This window comes from Lemur catta, chromosome 12, assembly GCF_020740605.2.
Source record: "Lemur catta isolate mLemCat1 chromosome 12, mLemCat1.pri, whole genome shotgun sequence".
In the NCBI taxonomy this organism is placed as follows: Eukaryota; Metazoa; Chordata; class Mammalia; order Primates; family Lemuridae; genus Lemur; species Lemur catta.
Window position 1 is genome coordinate 79260852 of NC_059139.1, and position 14922 is coordinate 79275773.

A 14922-nucleotide genomic window follows, 5' to 3' on the forward strand; every position below is an offset into this window, starting at 1 on the left:
TACGTTTCAGGAAACATGGAATTGTTGTTGTGCTAAGAAAACAATTGATACTATCCTGATTCTCCACTGCATTTATCACTAAGAAAAATAAGTTCAGAGAGGCTGGGTCTCATCACAGCCTCTGTGGTTGGCACCACCAAATGCTGCAGCTGACTCATCTGGGCAAAGAAAAGAATAAATCTCAGAAAAATGTTTACTTTGTAGGTCAAAGTTTTCCTTCAGGCCACTGAATATGGGAAACAGCTGCCATGGACCCCTGCTCTGAGTGCCCTTGGAAATAGATCAAAAACACCCAAATTAAAGAGAGTCCTGCTGTTTAAGGTACAACATAGAGAGCTAGCGCAAAGAATTCCTATAGAAAAGAGAATTATAAACAATGGAATAATGTAAATCTGATATATAAATATAAATCCCTTATTTTTAAGGGATTGGAGTGCAAACAACCTGAAGTTTTTTCCCAAGCCTGCAGTCTGTGAAAACCATTCTTGTAGGAAAATGTGTGTTGTTGTGTGGTGTGTTGTGTATGTGTACTCACAGGGTTGAATACAACAAATATGGGATAGCAATTGTTGTCGGCCATAAGAAAAAATAGGTAATTTGTATTAAAAAAATCATGGTGGAAATAAAGGGATTTAATTGATTAGATTTGAAATGTGTTTTATGGATGAGTATGACCTCTGGTGTTAATCTAGGGAAATTCCAGCACTTAAATGCTTTAATAGAAGAAAGAGAAGCAAACGTAATTTTCTGAAAGCTTATCACTGTAAGTCACTGGCCCTTAATTTGTGTCTTTTTCCCCCCTTTCTTCATTTCCTTCCTCTCTCCTTCCCCCTTCAATCTCACAAATATAAGTGGGTGTCTAGTCTGTGCAAAGCACTATCCATGTAGAAGAATATTGCCTTTGTTACTCTAACTTCAATGTTACATGTATCTCTACAAAATTATATAAAGAAAAAATATGGTATACATATTTTAAAAGTCTACATATAAGCTTAACATTTATTTTATGCAAAAAGAGGAATGATGAAAATAAGAACTTCTTAAGTGTGCCTGTCACAACCTAATAGTGTAAGATGCCCCGACAATAAAATTATGGATGGTTCAGGCTAAAAATGAAACACAAAGTTGTTGAGTTTTTATCTTGGGTTTTTTTTTTTCATGATCATGGTAATAGAGGATTATCACACTCTCAGAGTATATTTGTTAGCAAAGTGGTTTTTTTAGTGTGTGTAATCAGTCGATTGCTTAACAGAAAGGTGATAAATGTCTGATTGACTTGACTCTTCTCCGTCCAATCACAGTGATTTTCACGATTGAATTATTTTATGAGGTTTTTCAAAATATTGGCTAAGCTGAAATATTGTTAGTCTGAGTTTTGGTGTTCTGACAGTCCATCCTGTTGTGAACCAATTTTCCATTTTCTCCTGTAATTTGTGCATTTCATCCTCCCCCGTACCCCCTTTGAAAGAAGTGAGAACTTCATGCAGCACTGCCATGAATCTCAGTAAGCACTGCTTGTTTCTACCTGATTAGTGGTACTGCAACTAATCCCAGATTAAGCATAGAGATATACATGGCAAGAGGTACAATATTTTTTTCCCTATTATTTTGCTTTTGGAAGTTCCATTTGAAGCCTTGATTTAGTATTTGAGAAAGTCAGTTTGACACAAGGGATGCAGCCATTATTTGTCTTATGATATTTTATTAACTCTTGAACCTTATATCTAATTTAATGCTAATAACAACTATTGTGATATTTGGGGGTGAGGTTTATGTAAATGTTCATCTAAATTTACAGACAGCTAATGAAAATATTTATTAATTTACCATAACACTCCTTTGAAGTATCTAGGTTTGTAAGGATAAATCAAATATTTTCACTCAATTAACTATATAGAGCAACTGGAAGGTTATATAATTTGTTGAAAAGGGTACTAATAAATATCCGACAGATTTTGTGCTTGGGTTGAATGTTTTTTCAGAGCAGAAGGTGAACAACTTTTAATTGGAAAGCTTTTATTTTAAATTCCAATTATATATTAGGATTGCCCCAAAGATTCAGTGAACTTCATGATTCTAAACGTTTTATTGAATGGTCATTTTGGAGATACAAAACAAAAATCATAATAGATTGTAAAAATAAAATACTGTCTGATTATTAGCCACAAAAATTCTATAACAAGACCATAAAGAAATGCAAGTCCTGACTGACAGTATTCATTCTCAAGTCCAGGACTGTGGGACTAAAAACAACTCTTCCCTTTTTTCTGCTGCATCTGCTTACCTGCACGTACAAAAAATTAAAATTAACGCATGTCCAAAGAATATGCTAAAATGAATTATTCACCCCATGGCATTGAAAACACACACAAGGGCACGCACACCCGCTTACAAGCAGATACCAGGTAAGCAACTTTAGGGCAGCTGCCGAGTAGAATATCAAGCAATTGGATCCAGCAGAGAATTCCAATTACCTAATGAAGAGGATCCGCTTTCACTCTAATTTCTTGGTCTATCTAATTCATTATAATCACTATTATAAAAATCATGCTCTAAAAATCACAATCTAAAATGGAAATAAATATTCAGCTGGCCAATTTCTTTCCTATTCTTTGGGGGGCCAGGGGAATTTCCATTCACAAAGAAATGCAAATGTAAAGACTTAAGATGGAGCAGTAACAAAGAACCTTCAAAAGCATCCCCTACCGCCTTGTGTTTGTATATCGCCTAACAGGAGAACACAGCACGGGAAATCTCTGAGACACGAAATGCAATTTTTATTCGTTTGTTAGAGAGAAAATAAATTATTATTATACCTAACTCCAACAAAACTCCAGCACTGTCCCTGAGGAGCGATTATTCACCCCGAGTCGTCATTATTAATAATTTCCCAGGCTGGCTGTAACTACCGATGTGAATCAGCCCGTGCCCAGCCCGAGTCCCACCCGCCGCCGCAGTTAGGGCTTGGCAAAGAGGATGCTCGGTATTTGCACATTTGTGACCGGTCTTTGCTTTGTGTCTGTGCTCCAGGTGAGGAGGAGGAAGACGAGCAGAAGAGGAGCTGGAGGCGGGTGGAGGCTGAGCGGTCCCCAGACCTTTGAGCGAGCCGCCACCCGGGCGCCGGAGAAGCCGCCGACTTCCCGCTCGGGCTGCCGGAGGACCTGAGCGCGGGCGCCCGGGACCCGGGGCCGGGGCGCCAGCCCCTCATGTTCCGCAGCAGGCGCAACTGTGAGCGGGCGGCAGCCGGGAAAGCCCTCCGCCCCCGCCAGGGGGACCCGGGAAGCCCGCGCCGGCTCTCCCTGCGGTCGGCGGGGATCCCCTCCTCCAGCCCCGCCCCCACCCACCTCCGCCCTCCCCCGGCCCGAGTGCCGAGGCGGTTAACCCTATCGGCGCCGCAGCGTGCTCGGGCGAAAGCGCAACGCACCCAATCCCGACTCCCGAGCCGGGCGGCAGGGAAAAATGGGGGCGCGGGGATGGCTGAGATCCCGCGGCGGCCAAAGCGGGGCTTAGGCCCCGCAGTTCTCCCCAGACACTGCTGCACTAGCGTAGCCAGGCGCCAAACTTTTTTTCTCCCCAAAGCCATTGCCCCCGCAGTTACTTGGCGGGCAGCCCGCAGCCCACTCTCAGCAGGACGATCAGGGAGAAACGGGCGTGGGGCGCGGGGGCTGCTGTTTTGCAGCCCTAGGAGGCGTGCAGGCGGGGCAGTGGTCCGGGTCTGCATTGTCCCTGCGTCTGCCCCGTGGCACGGGTGGCCCGACGTGCTGCAGTGCCTGGCGCAGGTGATCCGGGCAGCGCGTCCGGCACAAGTCAAGGGGCAGCAGCACGGGAGGGAGGGGCGCCCTTCTCTTTTCTCCTCCCCCTGCAGCCTGGCTGCACTGCACGGGGTCTTTGCATCCCCAGCAGGGCTCAGGGGCGCTCCTAATCAGCAGGTGGAACCTCCGTCCTCGAGTGCCCTAGCCCTGGCCAGTCCTGCGCCCCCCGGGGATTCTATCCTGCAGATTCCCCTCCCCATCTCCGTCTCTCACACACGCTCCCCTAAGCCGCGCGCGCCGCAAACTCAGTCTCGGTCCCCGCAGGTGATGTCATGCCCATTGTTTTGGTGCGCCCAACCAATCGGACTCGCCGCCTGGATTCTACCGGAGCCGGCATGGGCCCTTCCTCGCACCAGCAGCAGGAGTCCCCGCTCCCGACCATAACGCATTGCGCAGGGTGCACCACCGCCTGGTCTCCCTGCAGCTTTAACAGCCCTGACATGGAAACCCCATTGCAGTTCCAGCGCGGCTTCTTCCCAGAGCAGCCGCCGCCGCCGCCACGCTCCTCACACCTGCATTGCCAGCAGCAGCAGCAGAGCCAGGACAAGCCGTGCCCGCCCTTCGCGCCCCTCCCGCACGCTCACCACCACCCGCACCTCGCGCACCAGCAACCGGGCAGCGGCGGCAGCAGCCCATGCCTCCGGTGCAACAGCTGCGCCTCCTCCGGTGCCCCGGCGGCGGGGGCGGGGGCGGGGGATAACCTGTCCCTGCTGCTCCGCACCTCCTCGCCCGGCGGCGCCTTCCGGACCCGCACCTCGTCGCCGCTGTCGGGCTCGTCGTGCTGCTGCTGCTGCTCCTCGCGCCGAGGCAGCCAGCTCAATGTGAGCGAGCTGACGCCGTCCAGCCATGCCAGTGCGCTCCGGCAGCAGTACGCGCAGCAGCCCGCGTCCGCCTCCCAGTACCACCAGTGCCACAGCCTGCAGCCCGCCGCCAGCCCCACGGGCAGCCTCGGCAGCCTGGGCTCCGGGCCCCCGCTCTCGCACCACCACCACCCTCCGCACCCGGCGCACCACCAGCACCACCAGCCCCAGGCGCGCCGCGAGAGCAACCCCTTCACCGAAATAGCCATGAGCAGCTGCAGGTACAACGGGGGCGTCATGCGGCCGCTCAGCAACTTGAGCGCGTCCCGCCGGAACCTGCACGAGATGGACTCAGAGGCGCAGCCCCTGCAGCCGCCCGCGTCCGTCGGAGGAGGTGGCGGCGCGTCCTCCCCGTCTGCAGCCGCCGCCGCCGCCTCGTCCTCGGCCCCCGAGATCGTGGTGTCTAAGCCCGAGCACAACAACTCCAACAACCTGGCGCTCTACGGAGCCGGCGGCGGCGGCGGCGGCAGCGGGCACGGCAGCAGCAGTGGTACCAAGTCCAGCAAAAAGAAGAACCAGAACATCGGCTACAAGCTGGGCCACCGGCGCGCCTTGTTCGAAAAGCGCAAGCGGCTCAGCGACTACGCGCTCATCTTCGGCATGTTCGGCATCGTGGTCATGGTCATCGAGACCGAGCTGTCGTGGGGCGCCTACGACAAGGTACAGGCTTGAACACCTGCCCTCCCTACCAGAGTCCGGGACCGGGTGGTTGGAATGTGCACTGGCGGGAATGCTTTGCTTGCGGGTCCCCAGCCTTCCCGGGACGACCAGGGGTGCCCGCCGGGGCAGCGGGCGCGGCTGGGACGCGCTCTCCCGGCCAGCTGGGCAACCGGAGAGGAAGCCTTCCCGCGCGCAGCCGAAGTGCTTGAGGTAGTGAGAGTGGCCACCGCAGTCGGGGATATTAAGTAAGTGGTCACAGCAGTCGGTAGGGAAAGCACCTGTATTTTCCCCCTGGTGCTTGTATTTAGGAGGCCCCTTTTAACCCGCAGCGCTTCAACTCAGGAGTAACTTTCTCTTTGGTTTCGCGGGGTAGAAGCGGCGGCGCTTTGGTCCGCGGTGGCGCCAACCAGGCAACCCAACCACCCGTCTTCCCAGCTCTCCTCTCCTCTCGCTTCGCTTTGCGGCCGAGTGGTCTGACAGATCACGGAGCCAAGACAGCTGTCCCCCACCCCGCGTCCTCCTGAGAGTTCAGGTCCACTTGGGGAGGGGGTGGTCTGGGAGGTGGTTAAAAGTGCTTCTTTCTTAAAAGTGCTTCTGTCTGACTGTGTTGCAGGCGTCGCTGTATTCCTTAGCTCTGAAATGCCTTATCAGTCTCTCCACGATCATCCTGCTCGGTCTGATCATCGTGTACCATGCCAGGGAAATACAGGTAACTTAGGTTCTGCTGTTTATGAATGACCCAAAGCCGTGCAGACAGCCTGGACAAAGGCAAGGCAGCAGAGGCTTTTTCCAAGCCGTCATGTCCTTGCTTGAGGTTACAGAAGACACATGATGTATTCTTATGTTAGCAACCGACTTGTTCTTTCAAGAAGTTAAAAACAGCACAAGGCAGTGTAGCATATAAACATGCAGTAGTCTCTGGGGTGTATCTGCTGAACCCTTAAGATTTTCCCCTCTGTTTTTCAGGTAGATCTTTTCCGGATCAGACACAACATTTGTTTTCCTTAAGACCAATTAATTATGCTACCTTTAATCTAGGGTAAACTTGTGTGTTTGTTTGAAACACCTCTTCCTCGTGGGTGCGTCATTATGGGAGATTGTGTCTGTCTATATCATCTTCTATAATGTAGCACAGAGAAGAGACTAGGTTCATGAGTTCCTAGTTAATTTATATAAATAAGATAAAAAACCTCCAACCTTTCCTATATGCCTTAACATTAAAAACATCTGTTGTAAGTTTAGAAAGCAAATTCTGTATATCTAGTAGTTTAATAGATTCTTAGCTACAATCATGTAAGTTTAGAATACGTTTTCTATATATCTAGTAGTTTAGTAGATTCTTAGCTATAATCATTGTTATTTTTAAAATGTTATTTAAGAGTTAAGGCCACTGCCCTTGTGAGCTAGGTGTTTTGTTAGGAAAATGTTGGTTTTGTTTGAATACAGTCAGGAGCCCTGTTGTTAGATTTGGCTACTATTGACCATATCAGAATACTATTTATAAAATTTATGGGTCATCTTGTTAGTTGTTAGCCTATAGTCAAAGGAATATTAAGATTTACGTATTAAAATATCTAATTTTCAAAAATCAGAGACACTGAGATTTTCCAGATTAGAATATACCCTAATATGTATTTTTTTATTTTTATTTTTTGAGGGGTAGTTGTTAGACATTTGGTGGGTCTATGAAACCCTCAAATTTAGGCTGCCTTCCGGTAGACTGCCTCAAATTTAGACTGCCGTTCAGTTTAAAAGATTATGTAGGACTTGCCATTTAAGTAATTTAGTATTAATTTAAGTTAAATTAATTTTAAATTAGCAGTTAGCAAACACACACTAAATATGGAAGTAGTCAATTTTAACGATTGCCCATACAAAATAAAGATTCACGTGACCCCAAGTGAGGAAGGAGAAATGAGTTCATCTTGCTTTCATATTTGTAAAACTTTGAAGCATGTCTTTTTGGAGGGATGAGGTTAGAGAATGAGAATTAGAAAGCATGAGAGTATTCAGAGATAAGTAATAAAACACTGCTAAAACAAGACAAACATTTGAATTTTTTTACATTTTAATAATTTACATAAATTTATCTTTAATTCAGTACTAGTAATGGAGGCTTTTGAGGTTCTTTCAAATGTTTTAAAGTGATACTAAAATATAACCTAAACATTATGAGTTTATCTTTTCTTCATTTTCTATACTTAATCTTAGCCAAAAGACCGAGAAGCGATATCCTTTTTTCATTCTGACTTGAAGGGTAGACAATTAGAGCTGAAAGGAACAAAATAGGTCCTTTAACTCAGTTTGCAGATGAGGAACCTGAAGTCAGAAGAGATGAGTAGTTTGCCAGGCCACAGAGCTAGATCATGCACAACGAGAACAGACCCTGCCCTCCTGGGCTCCAGTCCAGAATGCTTCCTGCTGCGCTCTGCTGCTGCATGCAAAAGCCCCGAAACATTTCCCTCTAAATCCAAGAGTTCAATATATGAATGGGGTTAAACTTAGAAGATTTTTCCAAAATGTTTTTACCTATTTTTAAAAATCAAGTAACTTAAAAAAAAATGTTTTGCTTGGAGGCCAGAGTGGTTTTACTTATTCTATTCTGAAATGAGAGACCTTGCTGGTTTTTATGAAACATTTTTGCCTGTTCCTTCTGAAAATCACACAGCTAAAGCAGCATTCATGAAGGAGGACATTTGCTGATATTGACATCAAGAACAAACTGTCTTGAAAACATTGACTTCTTAAGAATTACTGGGAGATTTTTTTGAAATAACTTATGGGAATCTAAGAGGAGTTACCAAATGTTAATTAGGTATCTTTAAAAATTGATACCATATTAGAACTGTTGAAACTCACAGAACTAATAAAATATAGGAAATCATATTTTCATAAATTATTTCATGCTTGAAAGCTTGCCACTCATTGGCCAATTTTGAGGACTATTTTTGTTATGTAAATGCATATGTATGTTAATTAGGGCATGTATAACATGGGTGAGAAATATGAGGACATGGATTAACCCTCTTCAGGGAATAAGCACAGTGAACTTCTTTACTGTTGGACAACATAAACAGCTTGATAGAATGTTAGATTTTTTATATTTGGTTTATTTTATGTATTATATGGTTTCTGTTAAACCCACTACAGTTAAGATAATTTCAAAATAGATGTTTGAGTAATATCATTTAGTTATTTTGGATGCAGCTTTTACACTCAGTGTTTTATCTAGAGAGATTTCTCCCTCAAGCTGAAGCTCCAAATTCTCATTTGAGATGCTTTTATTAAAAAAAAAAGAAAGAAAGAAAGAAAAAGACAAAATACATGTGAAGACCCTGAGCTAAGTCAAGAACCAGAGAAAAGTAGGAATGTTCTAATTAATAGATAATAGAGTAATAGATAATAGAGTCAACAGTGCTGTCAAAACACCTCACTTTGAAACTCGATGACACCAACTGCACAGGCTTATATATATGTGTGGAAAATGATGAATTGTGCCTCCTCTTTTTTACTTATTGTTGTCACTGCCGTAGGTGTATTTTTTTGTTACAAAAAGTTTTAAGCTAACGGGTACTTCTCAGTTCACTGTAAAGCATTCCAAATATATTGATTAGCTTTGAGTTAAGGAACTATTAATAAAAGCAAGGTTATACTGCCATTAATGACGTGTCCTTGGATGTAGCATATAATCTAAAATGACAGTTTTTCTTTTCCTTTTTAGCATATTGGTACGATGATCGCATAGTATCAGCTAGCTAATGTGGGTTTCTGGTACATGATATGATTTCTCACTGCATTCAGGAAAAGCCTTATAGCTGATGTTCTGGCTCTCTGTCCGCCAGAATTGCTTTACGAAGCTTGGGAGGCCCTGACATTTTCATGGAGAACCTTGGAAAGCAAGTCAGTGTGACCTTTTATAAAATGTTTATATACACTCTGGCAAAATAAGATGGTTCAGGTGAGTCATGGTAGGAAGTGCTTGAATTAAAATAGTGTGATGGGGACACTTTGTAAAAACCCAGCTCAGTAAATTTCAGCTTTGGTGTCATTTTTCAGTACCACAGACAGCTCAATGCACCAGGCTATAGTTTGCTCATTTCAGTGATTACTTTTGTACCTCACAACCAAAAATGAAATGACTTTTTTCTTGGTCATGATACTTACATAAAATCAAATTTAGTGGGAGTACATTTTCAGCTAAGTAGATATTAGACTTTTTCAGGTAGACATTGAACTTGCTTTCTGTATCTATCAGTAAAGCCAAAAAATAAATGAACAAATGAATGAATACATACATAAACAAATCAACTTTAATAAATGCCTGTGTATCGTGACCTTCTGGCAAAAGAAAAATACTACAGGGATTGTTTTCATACAGTTTGGAAAGGTCACTCAATACTAAATAAGTAGCCTCCACAGCTCAAGTCTCAAGGTCAAATTATAGGAAAAACAGAAGCATAATTTTTGGTGACTTTTTTTTTTTTTTTTTTTTTTTTGCTTCCACCCCCACAGTGCGATTAGAGATATTTCTCTGATGGCATAAGTACAAAACAAAGTTGACATACCCTTTGAGATATTCAACATCAGAAAATTTCATTGTAGATTTCACTTCATCTTTTCAACTTTAGCATACTATTAATATTATTTTTCTTGTGGAGGCAATTTTAGCTGGAAGAGTTGTTTGGGATTTTGAGATAGGCAAACAGATTATAAGCTGGTAAAGACAGTCCCTTTGACTGATGTCTGATTTTTCTCATTCTCGTGGGACTTGGAGGAATGGCAGGTACCACTGGCAAACATTTTCACTTCTCTGTTTTTGTAATATACGGTTGACCCTTGAACAACTTGGGTTTTAATTGCATGGGTTCACTTATACGTGGATTTTTTTTGATAAATACAGTGGGCCCTCCACATCTACATGTTCTGCATGGGCAACCAGACATCATTGGAAATACATTATTCACTGCATGTGAAACCCACGGGTACAGAGGGCTGGCTTTTCGTATATGTGGGTTCTGGAGGGCTGACTGGGACTGGAGTATGTGCGGATTTTGGTATCTGCAGGGATGCTGGAACCAATCCCCGAAGATGCTGAGGGATGACTGCTACAAGAAACAGCATTAGGAAAACACTCTTATTTTTCTTCGGTATCTTTTGCCAGTGTAATAACTCTACTCATCTTCTGTTAGCTTTTTAGAGATGAACTATATAGCTCTGTAACTGGAAGAACAGAAATGAAAATTTCTCTTCACTCGTGCATTGAAACCATATAAATGAGGGAGGAGTAAGGATGGGGCCTTAGCAGCCAGTGAAGATACCTGGACTACTTAGGGAGGGGTGGTCCCTCACCCACTTAGTAGGCTCCCTGGTTTGCCATGTGAAGGCTTGGAAAGAGGGCTCACTTTCTCACTCCTACAGAGAGCAAGCAGATACTTGGAGACCATGCAGAAAATACCGTATATAATTATTAATAAAATAACAAATACACATAGTAAAAGTAATTCAAACAGTATAGAAGAGTTTCAAATAAAAAGTGAAAGTCACATTCTATATTTTGTCAGTCCTGTTTCTCAGTGGTAACCACTTTTAAGTTTCTTATATATCCTGCAGAATTTCAAAAATGAATATTTAGATATGTTTATATATACACATGCCTTGCTTTTATTCCTTAGTATATCTTGGAGATTTTTCCTCATTAGCAATAGGGACTTAGCTCATTCTTTTTTTAGCAGGTGCATAGGATCATATTTTAGGGGTGTACTGTGGTTTACTTTACCGGCCCTATGCTGAAAGCCGATAGGCAATTTGGAGCTTTCTAGGTTTTTGCTATGACAAGCAATACGAAAATAAACATCCCTGTATATTTATTTTAATCTACTAATTAGAGTAGTTAAACATGGTAAACTTCCAGCAATAAGATTGCACAATCAAAGGGAGTTTGCATTTTAATTAGGAAGGTGTTACCCACTAGCCCTGCAGAAAGGTCTTCAGAGTTCATGTTCCCAGCATCCTCACGGGTTATTCCTCCGCGGCATTGTCAGTGCTCAATGCTATGAAAAGGAATTTTTACTATCTTTGGCTTTTTAAAATCTAAAAAGTTTAGTGTCTTTCTAAGAAAAGTGGGGGTTTTTTGGTGAAAAACTATTTAAGAACAAAGCTTATGGCCTCATAGGCTTTTTTGCATCTATTTTGTAACATCTAGCAGTGCCTTATCAAATCAGTTGACAAACTGAGTAAGCATCATAAAGATGTGATCAGAAGCAAATTATTTGCCACATTTTTATTATTTTAGTTTAACAAATTTTCAGGAGGTTGGTGATGATAAAAGAAGCCAAAGAAATAGAAGAAATGATCTTAGATTGATGTTTAGGTCTCTGCTATATCTATGAGGCAGATGAAAATTACAGCCGCAGGTTGACTGTACGGCTGACTCCAGAAGATAGTGAGGTGGCTACTTGCCCGAATTGCTTTGTCGAGTGGCATTCAGCTCGGTGACTGATGTCTATATTGCCAGCAACCTCTGCAGTGGTGGCAATGAGACTCTCAATACCTTTGACTTTGTGTATACGCTGTAGTAACGAAATCACTCAGGACTAATTTTCTCCGCCTGCCTGTGTAAAGATCTCTGCATTATTAATGGTGTGATGCTAAATAAAGTGATCCTGGTGTGTTTACAGAGCAGTATCACAAATGAATGAAGAGTGGAACTTTAGGTTTACCACAAATGGGCAGAGTCAAGGTTCCAAGCCGTTTCTGGGCCATGTTTTGTACAGCTTGGAGAGAAGGGCGCTGTGGGCTGTCCTCATCCCAAACCACATCTGGCACGGAGGACAGAGGAAGCCTGCACTGATTTACCGTCAGAGAAATTACGTTTAGTCGGGATGTCAAGTGGTTTTGTGGAGTTGTTTTAGAGAGAATTTCCGCTCATTAAGAAATCATATGATATTTACTACTTCGGGAGTATATTTTCAACCTGAAACTCCTTAAGAGTTCTATTTATAAAACTAGAAATCACATGGAGGGGACCTTAATTATCATCTGGCCCAGGATCCCACCAGCACGGGAACACCCTTATGTCATCCTTGATAAAAGTAGTCACCCCGTTTCCGCTTGAATCCTCTTTCCATGATTATCAATTCACTCGTGTACAATGTTGTCTGTTTCATCTCTAGACAGCTATTTTGGGGAGGATTTCTTTTTTCTGTTCAGATGAGGTCTCATTCATTCCATATTTAACATTTTAAAAGTTTTTGAGCTCTGTAAATATCATGGGGAGTAAGGAAAGATCCCTTTTCTCTTGCAGCTGAAATTCCAAGGAGGAGGGTTTAAGGAGAAATGAAAAAAAAGGGAAAGAAACAAAATTCCTGTAAGTTGCCCTAAGTGCCTTAAAAGGGATAAAAAGGACTGAGATAGAAAATTGGGAGGTCAGGGAATGGGAAGATTCTGTGGGAACAACCTGTGGAGATGCCTTCGAGACCAGGAGTTTGCTGTGCCCAGCACGTGAGGGCAGAATGGTACCAAACAGAGTGGGAGGGGATGCAGGGCTCTGACATGGAAGGGTCCCGAGGCCATGGTAAGGATTTATGGCTCTTTTTTCAGAGTGCAGTGGGAAAGTCATTGAAGAGTTTAAAGCAGGAGAGACTCATAATCCAGTTTAATGTTTAAGCAGGCCTTGTTTTGATGCTCTGAGAAAATTGGTCTGGAGACTGTTAGGAGGATCCTGGCAAGCTGCGTGCGTCCTAGAGAGAGATGATGCTCACATGGCTGGGTAGCATCAGTGGAGATCAGGAGAAGAGGGCTGATTGAAGACCAATGTTGGAGGGAGAATGGGCTTACTTGTGGTTTGGATGTGGCAGATGAGAGCCGGGGATTCTAAGATGCTGATCATCAATGCTAAGATGATTCATGGGGATACAGTTGGAACAACTGAGTGTATGGTGCTGAGAAAGGAAGACTCAAGTTGAAGGGCAGGAATGTGGAGTCAGGAATTTGTTTTGGCATAATACATTTGGAATGCGGCTGATTGTATTAATATATGAGAGTCTGGAGTTCAGAGGAAAGGTCTGTACCAGAAATTTAAATTTGGAGTTATCAGCATGGAGACTATTTAGATGCACAGGAATTTGATGAAATCACTGAGAGAGAATAGAGAAATGAGACAGTTGGGAGTCGATCATCCTCTGACATCTAGAGGTTGAGTAAAGGAGGAACTAGAAAGAAGAGACAAGAATGAATTGTCCCTGAGGTGGAGGAGGCCAGGAGATAGGAGGGTTTTCAGGAGGGCACAGCACTCTATTGGATGCAGCCGAAGTCTGTTAATGTGGGGGAGAGACAGGCTTTTTGCATCTGGCAAATTGAAGGTCATTGCTGACCTTGATGAGCAGTTTCAGTGGAGTGAAAAGACAGAGAACAGATTGTCATTTCCAGCGTAACAGAATAAGTTGATTCTTCCTTTCACAGGGTCACAGTGAAACATTTAAACATAAAGTCTCTTTAAATGCCCTCCTAGTTAAATACTCTCAGTTTCTTTGAATAGTCCTGATCAGACTTTGAATGTCCCTGATCACATGCTTCTGGACTTACTCAGGTTTTTCGAATTCCCTCTTCAAGAAGAAGTTCAGAAATATACCCAGTACTTTCAGATAGGATCTTCCAGTGGAGTTGTTACCTCTCTTCATCAAAAATGCTACATTATACTGACCTTTGTTAGTCTAAAATGGTCATTGCTTCACAGGAACTGTTGCCAAGTGACACTTGTAAAATCATTATTGAAGTAAATGTTCAGTTTTACGTTTACTAACCACATTAAATAGCCCCTTGATTTCAGACTGGAGTTTCAGCCTGTCAGAATTGTTTGAATCATAATTCTGATGTTTATTTGACAAACACTTGCTTAGGTTTGGAAAATCCTGTGTATGGACAGTCTATGGAATCGGCAAGACTCCAAATTTCAACTTGGTGTTAGATTCTGTTCCAGAAACATGTCATTATTAGTGGCTCTTCCTCGGTTTGCATCCCTGCTGTTGACACATTATTTAATTCTGCTTCCTAGCTTTATGCTAGGTGTGAGTTTGCAAAGTGTACCTTTGGAACCCATGCCCATGGCATGAGCAAACCAAGGTCAGAGTTCAGAAGTAAGTTCTTTTTTTGTTGTTAGCCATCTGCTCATCCATGTTTGGCAAAGCCTTTCAAGTAATGACAACTTTATGAACCTGACTATTCGCCGACATTTCTCTAGTTTGTTTACACAAGTGTTATGAGGACTGTCTGATCCCTTGCTAAAATCCACTTCTCCTGACTGCAATGTCAGGATCTCCTAGTCTATTAGTGATATCCAAGAAGAAAACAAAACTTATTTGCTTATAATTTTAAGTATTATCAGCTACATGGTCTAATGCTTTTCTCTTAAAAATTTTGTTTTTTTTCCACCAGATAATAAAACTAATAACTTCATGTTTGAAAATTTGTAGAATATAGGAAGATATGAAAAGGAATATAAATTAATCTAATCTTACCACACAGATGATTATTACTTATGTTATAATGTATTTATTTCAGGTTTATGGTTATGATACTTGATATATATCTGT

At 43.1% G+C, this 14922-nt stretch overlaps 1 protein-coding gene across 1 annotated transcript in view; it reads left to right on the top strand.

Annotated features, from left to right (window-relative positions):
- Nucleotides 1-4144: 4144 nt before the first annotated feature.
- The window catches only part of KCNN2 (potassium calcium-activated channel subfamily N member 2), a 141052-nt gene continuing 130274 nt past the window's right edge, over nucleotides 4145-14922 (top strand). Inside the window, exons 1-2 of the mRNA XM_045566025.1 lie at nucleotides 4145-5332; nucleotides 5946-6041. Coding sequence (XP_045421981.1) covers nucleotides 4148-5332; nucleotides 5946-6041 — 1281 coding nt within the window. The 5' untranslated portion in view covers nucleotides 4145-4147. The remainder of the gene's footprint in view (nucleotides 5333-5945; nucleotides 6042-14922) is intronic.